The sequence below is a fragment of the Pan troglodytes genome, chromosome 20 (assembly GCF_028858775.2).
Source record: "Pan troglodytes isolate AG18354 chromosome 20, NHGRI_mPanTro3-v2.0_pri, whole genome shotgun sequence".
NCBI classification, from domain to species: domain Eukaryota; kingdom Metazoa; phylum Chordata; class Mammalia; order Primates; family Hominidae; genus Pan; species Pan troglodytes.
In genome coordinates this window covers 15,585,350-15,606,418 of record NC_072418.2, presented here as the reverse complement: position 1 = coordinate 15,606,418, position 21,069 = coordinate 15,585,350, and the positions used below count along the sequence as shown (strand labels likewise).

Here is a 21,069-nt window from a genome sequence, read left to right as displayed (position 1 = left end):
GAGGCTGAGGTGGGAGAATTGCTTGAACCCAGGAGGTGGAGGCTGCAGTGAGCCAAGATCATGCCACTGCACTCCAGCCTGGGCGACAGAGTGAGACCCCTTCTCAAAAAAGAAAAAAGAAAGAAAAAGAAAAAAACCCATTAAGGCTGGAAGAGAGGGTGGAGGCCAGGGCCCTGGAAGGCCTTGTATGCTGTGTGAGGGAATTTAGACTTGATCTTGTGGCTGGTGGGGACGGTTTTAGGCTGACAAACAGGAGTAGGAAATCAGATTACAGTGTAGAATGTCACTGGGGGCTGACACTGTGGCTCACGTTTGTAATCTCAGCACTTTGGGGGCCGAGGCAGGATTTTTTGAGGCCAGGAGTTTGAGACCAGCTTGGGTAACATAGCAAGACCTCCATCTATACAGAAAAATTAAACAAAATTTAGCCAGGAGTAGCGGTACCCGCCTGTAGTCCTAGATATTCAGGAGGCAGAGATGAGAGGATCACTTGAGCCTGGGGGAGTTCAAAGTTGCAGTAATTGTACTGATGTACTCCAGCTTGGCAATGTAGCAAACCCTGTCTTCAAAAGAAAAAAAAAGGTCAGGCCGGGCGCAGTGGCTCATGCCTGTAATCCCAGCACTTTGGGAGGCCGAGACGGGCGGATCATGAGGTCAGGAGATCGAGACCATCCTGGCTAACATGGTGAAACCCTGCCTCTACTAAAAATACAAAAAATTAGCCAGGTGTGGTGGCGGGCGCCTGTAGTCCCAGCTACTCGGGAGGCTGAGGCAGGAGAATGGCATGAACCTGGGAGGCAGAGCTTGCAGTGAGCCGAGATCGTGCCACTGCACTCCAGCCTGGGGGACAGAGCGAGACTCCATCTCAAAAAATATATATATATATAAAAGGTCAGGCGCGGTGGCTCATGCCTATAATCCCAGCACTTTGGGAGGCCGAAGCAGGCGGATCACTTGAGGTCAGGAGTTTGAGACCAGCCTGGCCAACATGGTGAGACCCTGTCTCTACTAAAAATACAAAAATTAGCCGGGCGTGGTGGCGTGTGCCTGTAGTCCCAGCTACTCAGGAGGCTGGGGCATGAGAATGACTCGAGCCCAGGAGGTGGAGGTGGCAGTGAGCTGAGATTGCACCACTCCAGCCTGAGCGACACTCCAGCCTGTCACTCCAGCCTGAGCGACCGAGTGAGAGTCTGTCTCAAAAACAAAATAATAATAACAAAATTTTTTACAAAAGAAAATTTCTTACAAAAGAAAAAAAAAATTTTTTTACATAAAATTTATTACAAAATTTTTTACAAAAATAAATAAGTAAATAAAATAAAGGTCCCTATGGCCTAGTTGAGAAGTGAAAGTTATAGAGCTGCTAATGATGGTAGATTTAGAGACATTAAGAAGGTAGGGCCGGGCATGGTGGCTCACGCCTGTAATCCCAGCACTTTGGGAGGCTGAGGCAGGTGGATCACGAGGTCAGGAGTTGGAGACCAGCCTGGCCAAGATGTTGAAACCCCGTCTCTACTAAAAATACAAAAATTAGCTGGGTGTGGTGGCAGGTGCCTGTAATCCCAGCTACTTGGGAGGCCGAGGCAAGAGAATCGCTTGAAACCGGGAGTTGGAGGTTGCAGTGACCTGAGATCACTCCACTGCACTCTAGCCTGGGCAACAAAGCAAGACTCTGTCTCAAAAACAAATAAATAAAAAGGCTGGGCGCAGTGGTTCATGCCTGTAATCCCAGCACTTTGAGAGGCCGAGGCGGGCGGATCACCTGAGGTCGGGAGTTTGAGACCAGCCTGACCAACATGGAGAAACTCCGTCTCTACTAAAAATACAAAATTCGCCGAGTGTGGTGGTGCATGCCTGTAATCCCAGCTATTCGGGAGGCTGAGGCAAGAGAATCGCTTGAACCCAGGAGGCGGAGGTTGCGGTGAGCCGAGATCGTGCCATTGCACTCCAGCCTGGGCAATAAGAGTGAAACTCCATCTGAAAAAAAAATTAATTAAAAATAAAAATAAAAAAACAAAGAAGGTAGAAATGAGGGGATTTTGAGACAGGATGCAGAGGGACAGAGAGAAGCTGGACTCTAGGCTTGCTGCTAAGTTTTGAGCTTGGGAACCAGGTGGCTTTTTATGTCATTAACTAAGGGAATGGAAGATGAAATCGGGTTGCCTGGGAGATGACGCTTTTGGTTGTGCAAATGTGGAGTTTCAGATGCCTTTGAGACAGCCATGTGGGGAGGCTAGGAGGTTTCATATATTCTTGGGTGCTCAGGAGAGAGGCATGGGCTGGGATGATAGAATTTAGATGATAGAATCCAAAGTGTGGATGGTAATGGAAAGTACTTGCAAGTCATTTACTTATTAGCACACATTTATTGCTTCTCTCATGAGGGGTAAGTACTGAAGATACAAAGATGAAGGATGGCCCTGGCCCTTCAGCAGACTACAGGGGGAGGCCAAGGTGTAAACAGTGAAACCGTAGGTGCTGTGTGCACCTAATCCAGCCAAGGAACACTTTCTGGAGGAGACAGGACGTAGGTGGGAAAGGGGACTGTTCAGGGATCCCATGCTACGGGAATGAATGCCTTTGGAGAATAATAGCCTGTGCATTGCGGAATGGTGGCTGGGATATTAGCTGCAGGGGCCAGCAGGGAGGAGGCATGGAGGCCTCACTGCAGAGCAAGTGTGTGATTGAGGGTGTCTGGCAAGAAGACAGCAGAGGCCCAAGCACAGACCTCTGGGATACCACATGTCGGGAGTAGCAGGGAAGGGTGGTCAGCAGTGCTGGCTGCTGCCAAGAGGTCAGCATGTCACTCTGAGATGTCTATCGGTCTAACCACAAGGTCATGGTGACTGTGGTAGGAGCTGTTTCATTTGAGAACCGGGGGAGGAACCTGATTACAATGGACTGAAAAGTGAATGGGGGTAAGAAAATAAGCCCACGATGGCCGGGCGCGGTGGCTCACGCCTGTAATCCCAGCACTTTGGGAGGCTGAGGTGGGCAGATCATGAGGTCACGAGATGGAGACCATCCTGGCTAACACGGTGAAACCCTGTCTCTACTAAAAATACAAAAAATTAGCCGGGCGTGGTGGCGGGCGCCTGTAGTCCCAGCTACTCGGGAGGCTGAGGAAAGAGAATGGCGTGAACCCGGGAGGCAGAGCTTGCAGTGAGCTGAGATCATGCCAGTGCACTCCAGCCTCGGTGACAGAGCGAGACTCTGTCTCAAAAGAAAAGAAAAGAAGCCCAGGGTGAGACTCTCTCTCTCTCTCTAAAAAAAAAAAAAAAAAAAAAAAAAAGCCCAGAAAATTTAAGCAGCTCCTTCTAGAACCTTGGCCTTGATGGGGAGGAAAGAGGGAGGTGGCCGGCTGGGGGAGACCGGGTGGAGAGGGGAGGGGTGTATATGTGTGTTGTGGTTGTTTTGTTTGTTTGTTTGAAACAGGGTCTCACTCTGTCGCCCAAGCTGGAGTACAGTGGCATGATATCATCTAGGCTCCAGTGCAGTGGCATGATCAAGCTTACTGCAGCCTTGACCTCCCGGGCTCAAGTGATCCTCTCACCTCAGCCTCCTAAGTAGCTGGGACTACAAGTACACACCACCACACTCGGCTAATTTTTGTGTTTTTTGTAGAGATGGGGTTTTGCCATGTTGCCCAGGCTGGTCTCAAAACCCTGAGCTCACGATTCACCTGCCTTAGCCCCCCGAAGTGCTGGTATTACAGGCGTGAGCCCACTGTGCCTGGTTGAGATAGCTGAGATTTATTTTTATTTTATTTTATATTTTTGAGATGGAGTCTCGCTCTGTTGCCCAGGCTGGAGTGCAGTGGCACGATCTCAGCTCACTGCAACCTCTGCCTCCCAGGTTCAAGCGATCCTCCTGCCTCAGTCCGCCTAGTAGCTGGGATTACAGACACATGCCACCATGCCTGGGTAATTTTTGTATTTTTAGTAGAGACGGGGTTTCACCATGTTGGCCAGGCTGGTCTCGAACTCCTGATCTCTGGTGATCTACCCGCCTCGGCCTCCCAAAATGCTGGGATTACAGGCGTGAGCCACTGTGCCTGGCCGAGATTTATTTTTGTAAGTAATCAGTAACCTGCTTGTGGACACAAGTGTGACCTGCTGCATTCAGGAACTGCTCTGTCCACACCTACAAGGCTTGGCCTTTCAGAGCTGGAGGACCTCAGAGGGCGACGAGGAAATGTAAGATCCAGGAGGGGAGTGGCGCCTGAGTGCCTTAGTAGGAAGCAGGATACCAGCTGGGAAGTCAGGCCTTCTGGGTACAAAGCCCAGCTCTGCCACAGACTGTCCTCCACCTTGAGAAGGTGGTGTAACCACTCTAAGCCCATGTCCTCAGCCATAACGTAAAGAGAACAGCAGACGACCCGAGTGTGGTCGTGAGGATGCACCAAGACAAAGCATGTGACTTAGCTCAGTGCCGGGAACATGGCTGAGGAAATGTTAGCTGTGACTCACAGGGGCAGCTCTACCTGGCCAGAACCGCTAACTGATCAGACGTCAAACCAGTCAAATAAACCAGAGAATCAGAAGAAGAAAAAATATATCTTAATTTAAAATACCAATGGGTTGCCTTATCAGATCACATTTTTTCCATAAACTTCATTCACAATGCATTACCCACAATTTTCAGTTGTTTTAATTTAATTTAATTTAATTTAATTTATTTATTTATTTTTGAGACGAAGTCTTACTCTGTTGCCCGGGCTAGAGTGCAGTGGTGCGATCTCGGCTCACTGCAACCTCCGCCTCCCGAGTTCAAGCGATTCTTGTACCTCAGCCTCCTGAGTAGCTGGGATTACAGGCGCCCGCCACTGCGCCTGGCTAATTTTTTGTGTTTTTAGTAGAGATGGGGTTTCACCATGTTGGCCAGGCTGGTCTCGAACTCCTGCCCTTGTGATCCACCCACCTCGGCCTCCCAAAGTACTGGGATTACAGGCTTGAGCCACCGCGCCCGGCCCCAGTTCTGTTTTTAAAGCAGAGAACAAGGCCTTGGCAGAGCAATCTATATGCAGAATTTTTCTAGATTTTTATGATCTTTGCTTCAATTTTAGTTCTCTCTCCCATACCCAACTGAAGTTCCATTTTATTACATTGAATATTATGAAGTTACGGAACATTACATATTACTCAAAATTTTTCATTCTGTTTAGCTTTTTAGACAGCTGTCACTCTTCTGCCACTATTTCACTTGTTAACACAATATTTGAATTACATAATTACAGTTACATGTACAGCATGGGACCAACAACTTTTTGTGTGTGCGCATTTCTTTAAATGCTCTTTAAATATAATTCAACGGGTATTTACCTCACCTGGTGGGAGCAAGGAGGTGCAGGTACACTGTAGCCCCAGGCGGTCAACATCACCCAGTAGGTTGGGAAAGGGATGCAGCAGGTTAATGACAGGAAGGTCACTTAAGAAAGCATCAGGCTGGGCGCAGTGGCTCACGCCTGTAATCCCAGCACTTTTGGAGGCCAAGGCAGGAGGATCACTTGTCAGGAGTTCGAGACCAGCCTGGCCAATATGGTGAAACCCCGTCTCTACTAAAAATACAAAAATTACCTGGGTGTAGTGGTGTGCACCTGTAGTTCCAGCTACTCGGGAGGCTGAGGCAGAAGAATGGCTTGAACCTAGGAGACAGAGGTTGCAGGAGATTGCCGATTGCATCAGTCAGGTGCAGTGGCTCATGCCTGTAATCCCAACATTTTGGGAGGCCAGAAGTTTGAGAGCAGCCTGAATAACATAGTGAAGCCCAGTCTCTATTTAAAAATTTTAAAAATTAGCTGTGCATGGTAGCACATGCTTGTAGTCCCACCTATTCAGGAGGCTGAGGTGGGAGGATCACTTGAAGCTGACACTGCAGTGAGCTATGATTGTGCCACTGCACTCCAGCCTGGGCAATAGAGCAAGACCTGTCTCTATAAAAAAAAAGAAAATAAGAAAGAAAGCATTGGGCTGGGCGCGGTGGCTCACGCCTGTAATCCCAGCAGTTTGGGAGGCTGAGGCGGGCGGATCACGAGGTCAGGAGATGGAGACCATCCTGGCTAACACGGTGAAACCCCGTCTCTACTAAAAATACAAAAAATTAGCTGGACGTGGTGGCGGGCACCTGTAGTCCCAGCTACTCAGGAGGCTGAGCCAGGAGAATGGCATGAACCCGGGAGGCGGAGCTTGCAGTGAGCCGAGATCGCGCCACTGCACTCCAGCCTGGGCGACAGAGTGAGACTCCGTCTCAAAAAAAAAAGAAAGAAAGCATTGATACTATTATTGGTATTCCAAAATTCCAAAGAAGCAAGTTGGTGTCATAAAATAACAGTGGGCTTTGGGGACAGACAGACCTCCTTGGTCTGGAACCTTGGGCATATTTAGTCGTGCCTCTTGGTCTCTTTTCTCAGCTATAAAATGGGGGTGCCATTCTCATCATTCAGGGCGTGTGTGTGAATGGAATAACCTAGGAAGCATGCCTCGTGTCACCCATGGAAGGCAACAACGCAGGTCCCCTCCCACCTGATCTCTCTCAGATCAGCCGCTCTCGGAAGAGTCTGGTGCTGATCTCAGCATCCTGTCCTTTTTTTTTTTTTTAGACGGAGTCTCGCTCTGTCACCCAGGCTGGAGTACAGTGGCGTGATCTCGGCTCACTGCAACTTCATCTCCTGGGTTCAAGCAATTCTCCTGCCTCAGCCTCCCAAGTAGCTGGGACTACAGGCACGTGCCACCGTGCCTGGCTAATTTTTTGTTTTTTTGTTTTTACTAGAGACGAGGTTTCACCATGTTGCCAGGCTGGTCTCGAACTCCTGACCTTGTGATCTGCCCACCTCGGCCTACAAAGTGCTGAGATTACAGGCATGAGCGACCACACCTGGCCGCTTCCTGTACTCTGAGAAGTCAGGTTTCTTGCCCTTGTGTCGCCACCTCCAGTGCCAGTTGCCAGCTGACGGTCCTGGAAGGGAAGTCGGGACTCTACTTCTCCTCTCTGGACTCAAGCATTGACATCCTGCAGAAGAGAGCCCAGGAGCTGATCGAAAACATCAACAAGAGCCGGCAAAAGGACCATGCACTCATGACCAACTTCAGGAACAGCCTGAAGACCAAGGTGACAGACTCCACCCAGCGAGAGGGGGGATTCCTTATGCAAAAGGGGAGGGAATGAACCACTGATGAGTGTCTGTCCACCCAGCGAGAGGGGGGATTCCTTATGCAAAAGGGGAGGGAATGAACCACTGATGAGTGTCTGTTGTACACCAGGCACAGTGCTAGGCCATTCACACACAGCACAGGAGCTCCTCCGCTTATGATGGGGCTACGTCCCAATAAACCCATTGCGAGTTGAAAATGCTGTAAGTCAAAAATGTAGTAAGTTGAACTGTAGTAAGTTGGGACCATCTGTATCTCAATTTACCCTTAGAATAGTCCTACAGAGAAGAGATTGGACCCATCATATAGATAAGGCTTGGAAATGAATGATTTGCCTGACGAGAGAGCCAGGCTGAGGGAGCGGGGCGTTGGATGCCCTCCTGCCTCCAACACGCAGCCCTCTTACTTCACGCAAGGTTGAGCAGCCACGGGAGTAGGGGGTTGAGGCACAACTTGCATTGTCACACCCATATGTCCTGCAGAAGCCATCGAATGGTCTGTGACGGGGGAGTGGAGCTTCTTCCACATGCCCAGGGCTTACATCTTGCAAAAGCTGGTGTGATGTTCAGGTCCTACATGAATGATTGCACCTGATGCCTCTTCAGAATATATAATGGGGGGACCAGGCACAGTGGCTCACGCCTGTAATCCCAGCACTTGGAAGGCTGAGGCAGGTGGATCACTTGAGGCCAGGAGTTCGAGACCAGCCTGGCCAACATGGTGGAACCACGTCTCTACTAAAAATAGAAAAATTGGCTCAGTGCAGTGGCTCTGCACTGCACTGCAGCCTGGGCTAGAGAGCAAGATTTCGTCTCAAAAATAAATAAATAGGGGCCAGGTGCGGTGGCTCACGCCTATAATCCCAGCACTTTGGGAGGCTGAGGCAGGGGGATCACAAGGTCAGGAGATGGAGACCATCCTGGCCAACATGGTGAAACCCCGTCTCTATGAAAAATACAAAAATTAGCTGGGCATGGTGGTGCGCGCCTGTAGTCCCAGCTACTCGGGAGGATGAGGCAGAATTGCTTGAACCTGGGAGGCAGAGGTTGCAGTGAGCCGAGATTGCACCACTGCACTCCAGCCTGGTGACAGGTGAGACTCCGTCTCAAAAAAAAAAAAAAAAAAGAAGAGGGCTGGGCGTGGTGGCTCATGCCTGTAATCCCAGCACTTTGGGAGGCCAAGGCAGGCGGATCACGAGGTCAGGAGATCAAGACCATCCTGGTTAACATGATGAAACCCTGTCTCTACTAAAAATACAAAAAATTAGCTGGGCGTGGTGGCGGGCGCCTGTAGTCCCAGCTACTCCGGAGGCTGAGGCAGGAGAATGGCCTGAACCCGGGAGGCGGAGCTTGCAGTGAGCAGAGATCCCGCCACTGCATTCCAGCCTGGGTGACAGAGCGAGACTTCGTCTCAAAAAAAAAAAAGAAGAAGAAGAAAAAGAAGACTGCCTCTTTCTTTCTGGTTTTTTCTTTTTTCTTTTTTTTTTTTTTGAGACAGAGTCTCACTCTGTTGCCCAGCCCAGGCTGGAGTAGAGTGGCACGATCTTGGCTGTCTCGAAAAAAAAAAAAATTAGCCAGGCATGGTAGCACGTGCCTAGAATTCCAGCAAACAAACAAACAAACAAACAAAATACATAATGGGTCACATGAGTGGGACAGCTTGCTGGTTCTAGGTGTCTTGATGACAGATTGACTTTATTTTCCTTTTTCTTTTTTTTTGAGACAAGCCTTGCTGTTGCCCAGACTGCAGTGCAGTGGTGGAATCATAGGTCACTGCAATCTTGAACTCCTGGGCTCAAGCAGTCTTCTCACCTCAGCCTCTCGAGTAGCTTGAGACTATAGGCATGCAACATCATGCCCGGCTCACTTGTTTTATTTTATTTATTTATTTATATTTTTAGAGGTGGCATCTCACTCTGTTGCCCAGGCTTACAGAGCAGTGGCACGATCACAGCTCACTGGAGCCTCAAACTCCTGGGCTCAAATGATCCTCCCACCTCTGCCTCTTAAGTAGCTGAGACTACAGGTGTGCACCACCATGCCCAGCTAATTTTCTTTAAACATTTTTTTGTAGAGGTGGGATCTTGCTATGTTACCCAGGCTGGTCTTGAACTCCTCACCCTGCTGCCTTGGCCTCTAGTAGAAAAGATACAAAAACATTTATTTATTTATTTATTTATTTATTTATTTATTTATTTATTTTGATACAGCACCCAGAGGCCACTTTGTTGGATGCCTCTTCTATTCTGTGTACTTTCTTCCTAACCTGGCTGAGCTTGTACTGTACAGTTCTGTGACATGCATCCCTAGGTGACACTGTCATCATCTGAACATCATAGATTGAATTTACACAAACCTAGATGGTATAGTCTACTACACACCTAGGCTATGTGGAAGAGCCTATTGCTCCTAAGCTACAAACCTGCACACAGCATGTTACCATACTGAATACTGTAGGCACTTATAACATGATGGTAAGTATTTGTGTATCTAAATATATATAAACATAGAAAAGGTACAGTAAAAATATGGCATTATACTCTTATGGGCCATCATTGTATATACAGTCTGACATTGACCAAAATGTCATTATGCAGCACACGACTGTATATACTTTTGCCTCTTAAAAAAATTTAACAGGCCAGGTGCAGTGGCTCATGCCTGTAATCCCAGCACTTTGGGAGGCTGAAGGTAGGGATCTCCTGAGGTCAGGAGTTGGAGACCAGCCTGGCTAACATGGTGAAACCCCATTTCTACTAAAAATACAAAAAGTTAGCTGGGTGTGGTGGCGCTCGCCTGTAATCCCAGCTACTCGGGAGGCTGAGGCAGGAGAATCGCTTGAACCCAGGAGGCGGAGGTTGCAGTGAGCCAAGATCATGCCATTGAACTCCAGCTTGGGCAATGAGAGCGAAACTCCGCCGCAAGAAAACAAAACAAACAAACAAAAAAATTTAAAATATAGGCAATCTGACCCCCAGTCACTGCACTGGGTTTTAGTTTTTGGTGTTTTTCTTTTCTTCTTTTGAGGTAGGGTCTCTCAGGTTGGAGTGCAGTAGTGTGATCATGACTCACTGTAGCCTCCAACTCCTGGGCTCAAGTGATCCTCCTGCCTCAGCCTTCCGAGTAGCTGGGACTGCAAGTGCGCGTCACCTATGCCTTGCTAATTTTTTTTTTTTTTTGAGACCGAGTTTTGCTCTTGTTGCCCAGGTTAGAGTGCAATGGCATCATCTTGGTTCATTGCAACCTCCACCTCCCAGGTTCAAGCAATTCTCCTGTCTCAGCCTCCCGAGTAGCTGGGATTATAGGTGCACACCACCATGCCCAGTTAGTTTTTATTTTTATTTATTTATTTATTTATTTATTTATTTATTTTGAGATGGAGTCTTGCTCTGTAGCCCAGGCTGGAGTGCAGTGGTGTGATCTCAGCTCACTGCAAGCTCCGCCGCCCGGGTTCACGCCATTCTCCTGCCTCAGCCTCCCAAGTAGCTGGGACTACAGGTGCCCGCCACCTCGCCCGGCTAATTTTTTTTGTATTTTTAGTAGAGACAGGGTTTCACAGTGGTCTCGATCTCCTGACCTCGTGATCCGCCCGCCTCGGCCTCCCAAAGTGTTAGGATTACAGGCGTGAGCCACCACACCTGTCCTAGCTTTTATATTTTTAATAGAGATGGGTTTTCACCATGTTGGCCAGGTTGGTCTTGAACTCCTGGCCTCAAGTAATCCACCCACCTTGGCCTACCAAAGTGCTGGGGTTACAGGCATGAGCCACTGTGCCCAGCCTATTTTGCCATTTTCTTTTTTTTTTTTTTTTGAGACGGAGTCTTACTCTGTTGTCCAGGCTGGAGTGCAGTGGTGCAATCTTGGCTCACTGCAACCTCCGCCTCCTGGGTTCAAGTGATTCTCCTGCCTCAGCCTCCTGAGTAGCTGGGATTACAGGCATGTGCCACAATGCCCGGCTAATTTTTGTATTTTTAGTAGAGATGGGGTTTCACCATGTTGGCCAGGCTGGTCTTAAACTCCTGACCTGAAGTGACCCACCCGCCTCTGCTTCCCAAAGTGCTGGGATTACAGGCGTGAGCCACCGTGCCCAGCCTATTTTGTCATTTTCATAAGATAAATTGCAGAAATCTAAGAAACCCACTTAACACAGATGTCTTGTGATACCTCTTGTTTGATTTTCCGAGAACACATCTTATTGTTTAACAGGTTTCGGATCTGACAGAGAAATTAGAGGAGAGGATCTATCAGATTTATAATGACCACAACAAGATCATCCAGGAAAAGCTCCAAGAGTTCACCCAGAAAATGGCAAAGATCAGCCATTTGGAGACAGAGCTCAAACAAGTCTGCCACAGCGTAGAGACTGTGTACAAAGACCTGTGTCTCCAGCCTGAGGTATGAGTAAACTCACAGGGGGGGCGCTGCCTGAGGAAGAGGACAGGGATGGCCCAGCCAAGAGTAAATGTGAACAGAAACCAGGCACCCAGCCCTGACCCCGCCAGGCCACAGCCCCTGCAAAGCCCTTGGTGCACTCACCATCTTGTTTGTGATCCCCTATAACATGGTGTGTCTGAGCTGAGAAGCCAAACCGTTGTCATGTCCCACTGTTGTATGAGCAGCTCTGTGGTGACAGAAAGGACAAAGTCCCTTGCACCCCTGCCACTCAGAAATCATCCCCTCTGCCCACAGCCCTGGCACAGACCGGCACTGCTAACCTGGGTTTCTTTTTTACACCAGAGCCTAAGACTCAGATGGGGGCCAGACCACTCTAGGGGAAAGTCCCCACCACGTCCCGGCGACTCACAGCCCCCAGACGTGTTCGTTTCTTCTGTGGCTGAAACTACTTCTCAGGTGGTTACCAGTAAACCGGCCTGACACCTTGGGGTCAGATGTGCAGCTCTTTATTTTCCTCTCCCTCACTCTGCTCCAACACCCAGCATAAGGCACTACCCCCAGATGGGAGGGAGGGAGGGCGCACTGTGAACTCGGTGTGAGGGGGTCAGCTGCAGCAGACGGAGTTGCTTCAATGTCACTCTCCTCTCAAGAGAAGCTGCTATTTCAGGGTAAATGGAGTCTGTTCTCATCCATGGTTAAAAGTGGATTGAGACGCTCTACAGAGAATTCCATCTTCTTTTTAAGGAACACATCCGAACGACTTCAGAAGGGAAATTTTGATATTTAAAAATCAGTGTCTCTCACTTCCCACTCCATCCGCCACCTCCCTTTCTAAGCTCAGAGCACAGCGCTCCTGCGGTCCAGCCAGGCATCTCTCCAGAAAGGGGCTTGAGAGTTTCGGGCCCCTGATGGAGCGGCTCATTTGCTGGCCGTGAACGCCTGGATTCCCGTGATAGCTCTCCCAAGGATCAGGGCGTGAATGTCATGTGTACCTGGACAAGATTAATACAGAGTCGGTTTGGAGTTTTCATAGCTCACAACGTCCCTTTAAAATCAATTTTCATGTATCCCCAGGCCACTGCTTCAGAAGTACAGACCAACAGAGATGGTGAATGCTGACAGCTGCCGGGAGACTCACGCCTTAGTGACAGTCTCCAGGAGAAGACTGTAAGGCCACCATTTGGGCCACACTGAGAAATTGTTTTTCATGGTTCTATAATGCATCTTGGCAGAAAAAAACAAAAACCCAAAGCTCCTTGTGCTGAACTCCCAAAATGTAGCAAGTCCAGCCCCTGCCATAGGCCCAGGCTTCGTGCTCCCCACCCTTGGCAAGTTCTCCCCACCCCCAGCCCCACAGTTTATTAAATGTTTGATTTTCAACCTGGCCACGCTTCCTTGCCACAGAGGCTGAAAGCACCCCTGAGCTCCAAGGAAACACAGCAAGCCCTTTCTTACCCTCGGGAGGGATGGGAGGGACAGCACATCGGAAGAGCAGTCACTTGCCTCAGCTGACCTCTGCCCATCTGAAGCCGCCTCTCCCAGAGAATCCCACACCCCATGCCCTGGTGTCTCATCCTTTGCTCCTCCCCAGCTCCTTGAAGCAGAAGGCAGATTGTAGCCTCCTTTTTAGAGCCAATTCTGTTTACTTCCTAAAGTACAAACCTATTTTTTTTAAATATAGATAGGGTCTCACTCTGTCACCCAGGCTGGAGTGCAGTGGGGTGATCATAGCTCATCATAACTTCTAACTCCTGGGCTCAAGCAATCCTCCTGCCTTAGCCTCCCAAAGTGCTGGGATTACAGGTGTGAGCCACTGCGCCTAGCCCCTAAAGCACCAAATCTGACTCATCCCTTCTCTGCATAAAACCATCTCATGGCGCCCGCTGCTTGTCCTCAGGGTCATTCTCACATTTGTAGGATCCCCCCACCCCCCAGATGCCAGATAGAGACAAGATCTGGGGTTGCAAGGTGCGCAGGGAAGGCACCCCTCCTGCATTTGCTGTTCTCTCTGTCTGGAAGCATCTCTGCCCGGGGGGTCCTCATACCTCCCTCTATTTCTACATAGCGCATGCTGGGTTTGCACTTTTTTTTTTTTTTTTTTAAGTATCTTTTTCCACATCTGTCTTCGCACCAAACAAGGGGTTCTGGACCCCCATGTAAATCACCATCAGTTACAGGGTGCAAACACCGTCATCTGAAGATGACTTTTGTCTCTTAACAAAATGGAGCGTTGATTCCTGCATGTAGCTTCGCTCACTCCCTTGCGTCCACCAGCCTGCTAGGAGTCGGGCCTCACCCCTGGGCTGCCTTCGGAGCTTACCTGTCTCAGGAACATCCCTCCTCCCGAGCATGTGGGAGAAAGAGCTGGGAGCCCCTCGCAAGGCCTGATGGGGCCTCTGTGTGCTACATGAAGCACTTCACTCCCACAGTCCCCATGTGAGCAACTCCAGATGAGGGACAGAGGGGTGAGGCTCGCCCCAGGTCACACTGTCACTTAGTGATAGGTGGAGTTGGACTCAGACCTGTCCCCGTCCCACCTCCCTGTACCCCCTCCCCAGACACTGAGGCCTCAGTGAGCCCTCCGAGGTCCAGCTCCTACCTTCGTAGGTGTTCACAGCCTCCAGGTTCATGGCGTGCCGGATCACGTGATACTCGTCAGAAATCCCATTCCCCCCCAGCATGTCTCGGGCCTGGCGGGCGATGTCCAGGGCTTTCCCACAGTTATTCCTCTTCAGCAGAGAAACCATCTCGGGGGCAGCCCTGGGAGTGGCACATGAGGGTAACAAGGACTGGGGATCCTGGCATCCCGATGCTCCAAGCAAACCTAGCCCGGGGTGGGGATTCCCTGATGCAGCCAAGCTCCCAATGAGGGACCAGTGGGGCTGTCCTCAGCCCAGCCCATCAAGGACAAGAGGGACAGCAGAAGGTTCAGGTCCCCAGGGCCACCAGGCAGGAAGGACCTTTCTCTCCAGGAAGGACACGAGGTCCTCCAGCCACCGCTGCCATCCCCCCGCCCCCACCACACAGCCCCTACTTGTCCTGGTCCTTCAAGCGGCCGAGCTGCAGGCAGGCGTGAAGGCCCAGGGTAATCTCAGTGAGCATGTCTGCCAGCTTCTTCTGAATCAGCTGGTTCCTGGCCAGCGGGACACCAAACTGCATCCTACATGGGCAATGGCAGGGTAAGAGCGAGGGGAGGCCCACTCTCCCACCCCGTCCCTGTCCTGGGGCCGCCTGCTCCAGGACGCCTTCCCAGGCTGCCTCAGTGCCCCCAAGCTCGCCCTGGCCCTGCCGTTGACTCAGCCCACAGCTGCTCAGAAGGACGTCACTGGTCATTCCAGAGCAAGGAACTCAGGCCTGGTGGGTGGGGGCTGGGGAGTCACCCATGGTATAGAGAGTGAAACCCAAGCTGCCCCACACCCCCAGAGAATCTCACTGTAGCCCCCACACACCTGTCGAGGGCGTACTGCCGGGCTGTGTGCAAGCAGAACTCCGAAGCTCCAAGCACGCCCCACGCGATGCCGTACCGGGCGTTGTTCAGGCAGCCGAAGGGACCCTGTAGGGTTGAGATGGCGCCTCAGGCCCACCCAAGAGACACCAAGAGGGCCTACGCAGAACCAACTCTGAAGCAGGGAAAGCCTCCTCCCCAGCCACCCCACGCAGGGGGACTCAGGTTGTGGTTCACATCACAGACGGCCCTGGCACTGAAGCTCGGTGCCTGCTCACTCGGTTTGCACACAGTCCCACCCAGCCTGGCATCTGGGTTCGATGCTCAGAGCCAGGAGGCTGACGGATGCCAGAAGATGCACTGTGAGTCAAATGACTGAGCTGGTTCAGGCCCATGTGTCCCGGGCAGAGCCAGGATGAGCGAGACGGTCACCAAATGGGGGCAGTTTTCAGCACGTCAGCGAGTCCGGCTGAGTAAGAATCACCACTGTGTGGGCTCCACAGGCACAGGGAGCCGCGTCCCCAGCACGGAGCCTGCCTGACAAAGCCGCATCCGCAGGTGACCCAACACCCATTCCCAAAGTGGCTGCCACTTACCCCCAGGCTGGATGCACCAGGGAGCACATTCTCCTCTGGCACCTCCACACCGTCCATGATGATCATGCCTGTGGCTGAGGCCCGCAGCGAGAACTTGCCCTGGATCCTGGGGGCCGAGAGACCTCGCATCCCCTTCTCCAGCAGGAAGCCCCGAATGCAGCCATCTTCACACCGAGCCCACACTACAAACAGATCGGCCATAGGCGAGTTCGTGATCCTGGGGATGGAACAGTCGGTGAGGGGTCTGACCAGTGCCCCTTTGCCCCTCTTCACCACCTGCCCACCACCCAGAACCCTTACCAGGTCTTGGTCCCATTGAGGGTGTAGCTCTTGTTGGATGAGTTGTAGTGGGCTCTGGTCTCCATGCTGCTGGGGTCACTTCCACTGTTGGGCTCTGTGAGCCCGAAGCAGCCCAGGAGCTCCCCCTTGGCTGCAGGCACAAGACAAAGTCACAAGGCTGCCTGGTCCCTGATACATCCCCTTACTCAAAAATTATCCTCATGGCGGGGTGCAGTGGCTCACGCCTGTCATCCCAGCACTTTAGGAGGCTGAGGCAGGTGGATCAATTGAGGTCAGGAGTTCCAGACCAGCCTGGCCAACATGGTGAAACCCCATCTCTACTTAAAAAAAAAAAAAAAAAAAAAAATAGCCAGATGTGGTGGTGGGTGCCTGTAATCCCAGCTACTCAGGAGACTGAGGCAGGAGAATCGCTTGAACCCGGGCAGGAGAGGTTGCAGTGAGCCACGATCATGCCACTGCACTACAGCCTGGGCAACAGAGCAAGACTCCATCTCAAAAAAGAAAAAAAATCCAGCCTGACCAATATGGTGAAACCCCATCTCTACTAAAAATACAAAAAATTAGGCCAGTCGAGGTGGCTCACACATGTAATCTCAGCACTTTGGGAGGCCAAGGCAGATGGATCACTTGAGGTCAGGAGTTCGAGACCAGCCTGGCCAACATAGTGAAACACCATCTCTACTAAAAATACAAAAATTAGCCAGGCACGGGTAGCAAGCACCTGCAATCCCAGCTAATTGGGAGGCTGAGGCACAGGAATTGCTTGAACTGGGGAACCGCAGGTTGCAGTAAGCCAAGATTGTACCACTGCACTTCAGTCTGGGGGACGGAGCGGGACTTCGTCTCAAAAAAAGAAAAAAAAAATTACCCTCGCCCCTGAGTCAGACCTCATAACTAAGTTAGATCTGGCCCTGCTTTCAAGAGACAGGTTACCCCAAAGTCATGATCACAATGCCAAGATGGGGAGGGGGACCCAGGGAGTCAGGAAGGAGTTGGCCAAACTGGAAGGGTGTGAGGAGTTAAGCAGGAGGAGGCTGTGGGGAAGAGCAGTGCCAGGAGAGGGAACAGATGTGTAAAGAACTGGTGGTACTTCTGGAGAATTTCAAGTAGCTAAGTCTGGCTGGGAGGATCACATGAGTGGCCAGAGATGAGGTGGGAAGGTCAGCAGAGGCCTGGTCACACAGGGCCTTGTGGGTTTTTTTTTTTTTTGCGAATCTGATCTTATTTGTTACTCAAAAAATCTTATTTCTGACTGGATTCAGACTTAGAAGTGGAAGCTCGCAGAGAGGACAGTCTGCGTCTCTTCACGATTTGTCCCTGGTGCTTCTTAGCCTCCTTCATTCTCTTGGCCAAAAGTTTAGCATATTCTGCAGCCTCTTCTTTATTTTTCTTAATATGCTGCTGCTTCAGAGCAATACGCCGCTGTTTGTGCTGCAGGACATGTGGAGTGACAAGACGCTGAATCTTGGGTGCTTTGGTCCTAGGTTTCTTACCTTCTTTGTTTAAGGGCTTTTTTACAACATACCGGCAGACATCATTTTCTTTAGAGAGACTGAAAAGTTTACGGATTCTGCTAGCTGTACTGGGCCCCAGGCGACGAGGCATCATAGTCTCAGTCAGTCCAGGAATACCCTTCTCTCCTTTCTTTTTTTTACAATAACCAAGTTGAGAACACTCAGATTGGCATCCACAATGCAACCACGAACTGATCTTCTCTTTCTTTCTCCAGTTCTCCTTGGTCTGTAATAGGAATGCCCCTTACTCAGTAGCAAGTGGACACGGCCATGGGTCAAGACACCCTGTTTCAAGGGGAAACCTTGTTTGTTGTTCCCACCACTGATTCGGACCACGTAACCCTTCCATTCTTCACCCAGAGCGTCAACAGCAACTTCTGTGGCCATACGCTTCTCATAAAAAGTACAAAGTTTGCGTTCATCGTCCACTTCAATGAGTTTCTGGCAGCCAGTGGCTGGGAAGGAGATGTTCAGCTTCATCTTGAAGCAGCTGAACACCTCCGAGACACCACGGAAGAGGGCCAACGTCCACTCAGCACAGGTCACATAGGCTCTTTCTTTTTTTTGTTTTTCTAATAGACATGGGGTCTCCTTACGTTGCCCAGGCTGGTTTCGAACTCTTGGGCTCAAGGGATCTTCTCACTTCACCCTCCCAAAGTGCTGGGATTATAGGTGTGAGCCACTGCAAATGGCCAGCAGGAACCTGGTGGACTTTAAGCTTTGGGCTGGACTGGGGAACACAGAAAACATAGGGAGATGACGGTGGTCACAGAGGGGGACAGTCAGGCTGGCCAGGGATCAGATCTCCAGGTGAAGCCCAGGGTCTGGCGGGGGTCCAGGTGGCCACTTATGCTATCTTTGAGATAGGGACAGAATAGGCTCAGGGGACAGCCCCACCCTTGAGTTCCAGACCTCAGAGACTGTCTTCCTTCCACCAGGCCCCATGGGCAGCCACTCACCCAGCCGGGGCAGGTACTTCTGCCGCTGTTCCTCGCTGCCATAGGCATAGATAGGGTGCATGACAAGGGAGGACTGGACACTCATCGCCGACCTGTAGCCACTGTCCACCCGCTCCAGCTCTCGGGCCAGGAGCCCATAGGCCACAGACGAAACCCCAGCACAGCCATATCCTGGTGGTAGTAGGAGGGGAAAGCAGGACAATAGAGAACAGGGCCCTGCCCAGCTAAGACCCAAGAGACAGGGCTGAATAAGGACACACAAGGAGGCAGGTACCAAGCTGGCCCTAGCTGAGGTTTATTCATTTCATCTCCACAGTCACTTTCAGAGGGTGGGACAACAGCCCCACTTTACAGACTGGGAAATTGTGGCTTAGGGAAAGAAGGGGGCTTTCAGTAAGGCAGGAGGATCACTTGAGAACAGCCTGGGCAACACAGTGAGACCTTGTCTCTAGAAAAAGAAACAAAAGGGCCAGGCACGGTGGCTCACGCTTATAATCCCAGCACTTTGGGAGGCCGAGGTGGGTGGATCACCTGAGGTCAGGAGTTCAAGACCAGCCTGGCCAACATGGTGAAATCCCATTTCTACTAAAAAATACAAAAATTAGCTGGACGTGGTGGTGCACCCCTGTAATCCCAGCTACTCAGAAGGCTGAGGTGGCAGAATTGCTTGAACCTAGGAGGAGGAAACTGCAGTGAGCCAGGATCGCACCACTGTAATCCAGTAATCCAGGCTGGGTGACAGAGCGAAACTCCATCTCAAAAAAAAAAAAAAAAAAAAAGAAAGAAAGAAAAGAAAAGGGCCGGGCAACAGTGGCTCACACCTGTAATCGGGAGGCTGAGGCGGGTGGATCACCTGAGGTCAGGAGTTCGAGACTAGCCTGGCCAAAATGGTGAAACCCCACCTCTACTAAAAATACAAAAATTAGCCAGGCGTGGTGGCGGACGCCTGTAATCCCAGCTACTCGGGAGCCTGAGGCAGGAGAATCACTTAAACCCAGGAGGTGGAGGCTGCAGTGAGCCAAGATTGCATCACTGCACTCCAGCCTGGACAACAAGAGCAAAACTCCATCTCAAAAAGAAGGCTGAACGTGGTGGCTCATGCCTGTAATCCCAGCACTTTAGGAGGCTGAGGTGGGCGGATCACCTGAGGTCAGGAGTTTGAGACCAGCCTGGCCAACACAGTGAAACCCTGTCTCTACTAAAAATACAAAAATTAGCCAGGCATGGTGGCACATACCTGTAATCCCAGCTACTAGAGGGGTGGAGGCAGGAGAATCGCTTGAGCCTGGGAGGCAGAATTTGCAGTGAGCCAAGATCGTGCCACTGCACTCCAGCCTGGGCAACAGAGCCAGACTCTGTTGGGTGGGGGGCGGGGGGAAGAAGAAAGGAAGAAAAGGAAAAGAAAAGAAAGAGAAGGAAGGAAGAAAGGGAGGGAGGGAAGGAGGAAGAGGCTTTCAGAATACAGAGGGGTCTGCAGTGTGTGGAGAGATACTTGTTCCTACCTTTGATGGTGGGGCCCAGCACACCCAACTCCCCCATCTCCGAAATGATCTCCCGATGAAAAACTGCAAAGGGACCAGTGCCCAAATTCAGGCCCAGGCCTAGGCCACAGGAAGCCCCAGCCCCAAGGACAGAGGGGCCTTGAGGAGGGGTGGCTATGGCTCCAGGGGGAGGAGCAGTCTCAGGGCACCCACCAGCCCGCCCACCTTCGTTGCGATTGGCCAACAGGATGCGAGGCATGAGTCTCTCCTGGCAGTAGGTGCGGAAGGTGTCCCTGATGAGGATCTCATCTGTGGTCAGCTGCTCCTCCAGCACCAGCGGGTCCTGCCAGTCAAACTCGGGACGCGAGGCTGGGAAGGGGAATTCGCCTCGGTCCAGTCCGCAAGATCACTGTGCCTTCCCTTCTCGGACCCTCATCAGCCCTACCCCCCCACACCCATGTCGCCCCCCGGCTAGTGCGAGCTGCAAGCGAGACTGATCAGGTGACCTTTCTCCGGCCCCGCAGGCACAGCACACTCACTGCCTTAGTGCCTCTGACCCTGGCCACGACCCTGCCACCCCGCTCGGGCAGCTCTCGGATTCTGGGACAGAGTCCACCTGCGGCAGACAGACAGCTGAACAGGGGCAGCAGACACACGGTGCGACCAGAGGTCCTTACACTTAGCCAGTTGGCTCTGTGTTCTCCCGCCTTTCTCTGCAAGCACAGAACGGGAAAGTCACCCCGGAAAGTCCCTAAACCCCCAGTTCCTCCCTCCTTCCCTCCACACTCCCGACCCCGCACTGACCGGTCTGCGCCGCCGACGAGACCCACGTGCGAAGGACGTGCAGGCCGGGTCCGCGGCTCAGCAGCCGCACGGAGACGCCTCTCAGGGCCATGCTCTCTCAGAGCGAGCGGAGCAACGACGGCGACCTACAGGAGCGGGGGTGTCAGAGCGGAGCTCCTCTCACCCACGGCTGGGGCCACCGCACCTTCCTTACCTGGTAGTACCTCCCGGTTCACTGCCGAGGCTACAGTGCAACTGACGCAGGCCTTTGACCTCAGCAAGAAGTGGGAGGAGCGGAGGCCGAGTGAGGCTTTTCATTGGTTCCTCCTAGAATCCGGCCCCCTCCGCAGCTCTGCCTTTTAAAAGGGCTAAGGTAGCCTTCCCTGTGGAAATCGTGGGGCCCAGACAGAGATAGGCTAGCCCCTTTAAGAAGCGGACGGGGTAGGGGC

General features: G+C 51.5%; 2 protein-coding genes and 1 pseudogene across 3 annotated transcripts in view; 1 reads left to right on the top strand and 2 right to left on the bottom strand.

Moving 5' to 3' along the window:
* The window catches only part of SYCE2 (synaptonemal complex central element protein 2), a 20,723-nt gene extending 7,801 nt beyond the window's left edge, over positions 1-12,922 (top strand). Inside the window, exons 3-6 of one of the 2 annotated variants that reach the window (XM_001155819.7) lie at positions 6,933-7,107; positions 11,354-11,542; positions 11,885-11,998; positions 12,617-12,922. In XM_001155819.7, the coding sequence (XP_001155819.3) occupies positions 6,933-7,107; positions 11,354-11,542; positions 11,885-11,998; positions 12,617-12,661 (523 nt within the window). In that variant the 3' untranslated portion in view covers positions 12,662-12,922. The remainder of the gene's footprint in view (positions 1-6,932; positions 7,108-11,353; positions 11,543-11,884; positions 11,999-12,616) is intronic. The other variant, XM_016935206.3, reaches the window with a different exon arrangement.
* On the bottom strand, positions 12,033-21,069 carry GCDH (glutaryl-CoA dehydrogenase). The gene is made up of 12 exons (XM_016935204.4): positions 20,835-21,069; positions 20,642-20,766; positions 20,515-20,550; positions 20,063-20,206; positions 19,859-19,921; positions 18,357-18,527; positions 15,884-16,013; positions 15,584-15,800; positions 14,992-15,095; positions 14,577-14,702; positions 14,142-14,302; positions 12,033-12,534 (listed from the first exon to the last, which is right to left on the bottom strand). The coding sequence occupies exons 2-12, from the start codon at positions 20,730-20,732 to the stop codon at positions 12,461-12,463; spliced, it is 1,317 nt and encodes a 438-aa protein (XP_016790693.1). The 5' UTR covers positions 20,733-20,766; positions 20,835-21,069; the 3' UTR covers positions 12,033-12,460.
* On the bottom strand, positions 16,999-18,032 carry LOC747659 (small ribosomal subunit protein eS6-like; annotated as a pseudogene).

What these genes read in the sequence shown, in the direction of transcription:
- GCDH (XM_016935204.4), bottom strand. Translation starts at nt 20,732, where the DNA reads ATGGCCCTGAGAGGCGTCTCCGTGCGGCTGCTGAGCCGCGGACCCGGC. An exon ending in CTGGTGCATCCAGCCTGGGG is followed by an intron (nt 15,096 to 15,583) that starts GTAAGTGGCAGC and finishes TCAACCCTACAG; the next exon opens with GGTCCCTTCGGCTGCCTGAA. An exon ending in GGCTGTGAACACCTACGAAG is followed by an intron (nt 12,535 to 14,141) that starts GTAGGAGCTGGA and finishes AATCTTGTCCAG; the next exon opens with GTACACATGACATTCACGCC.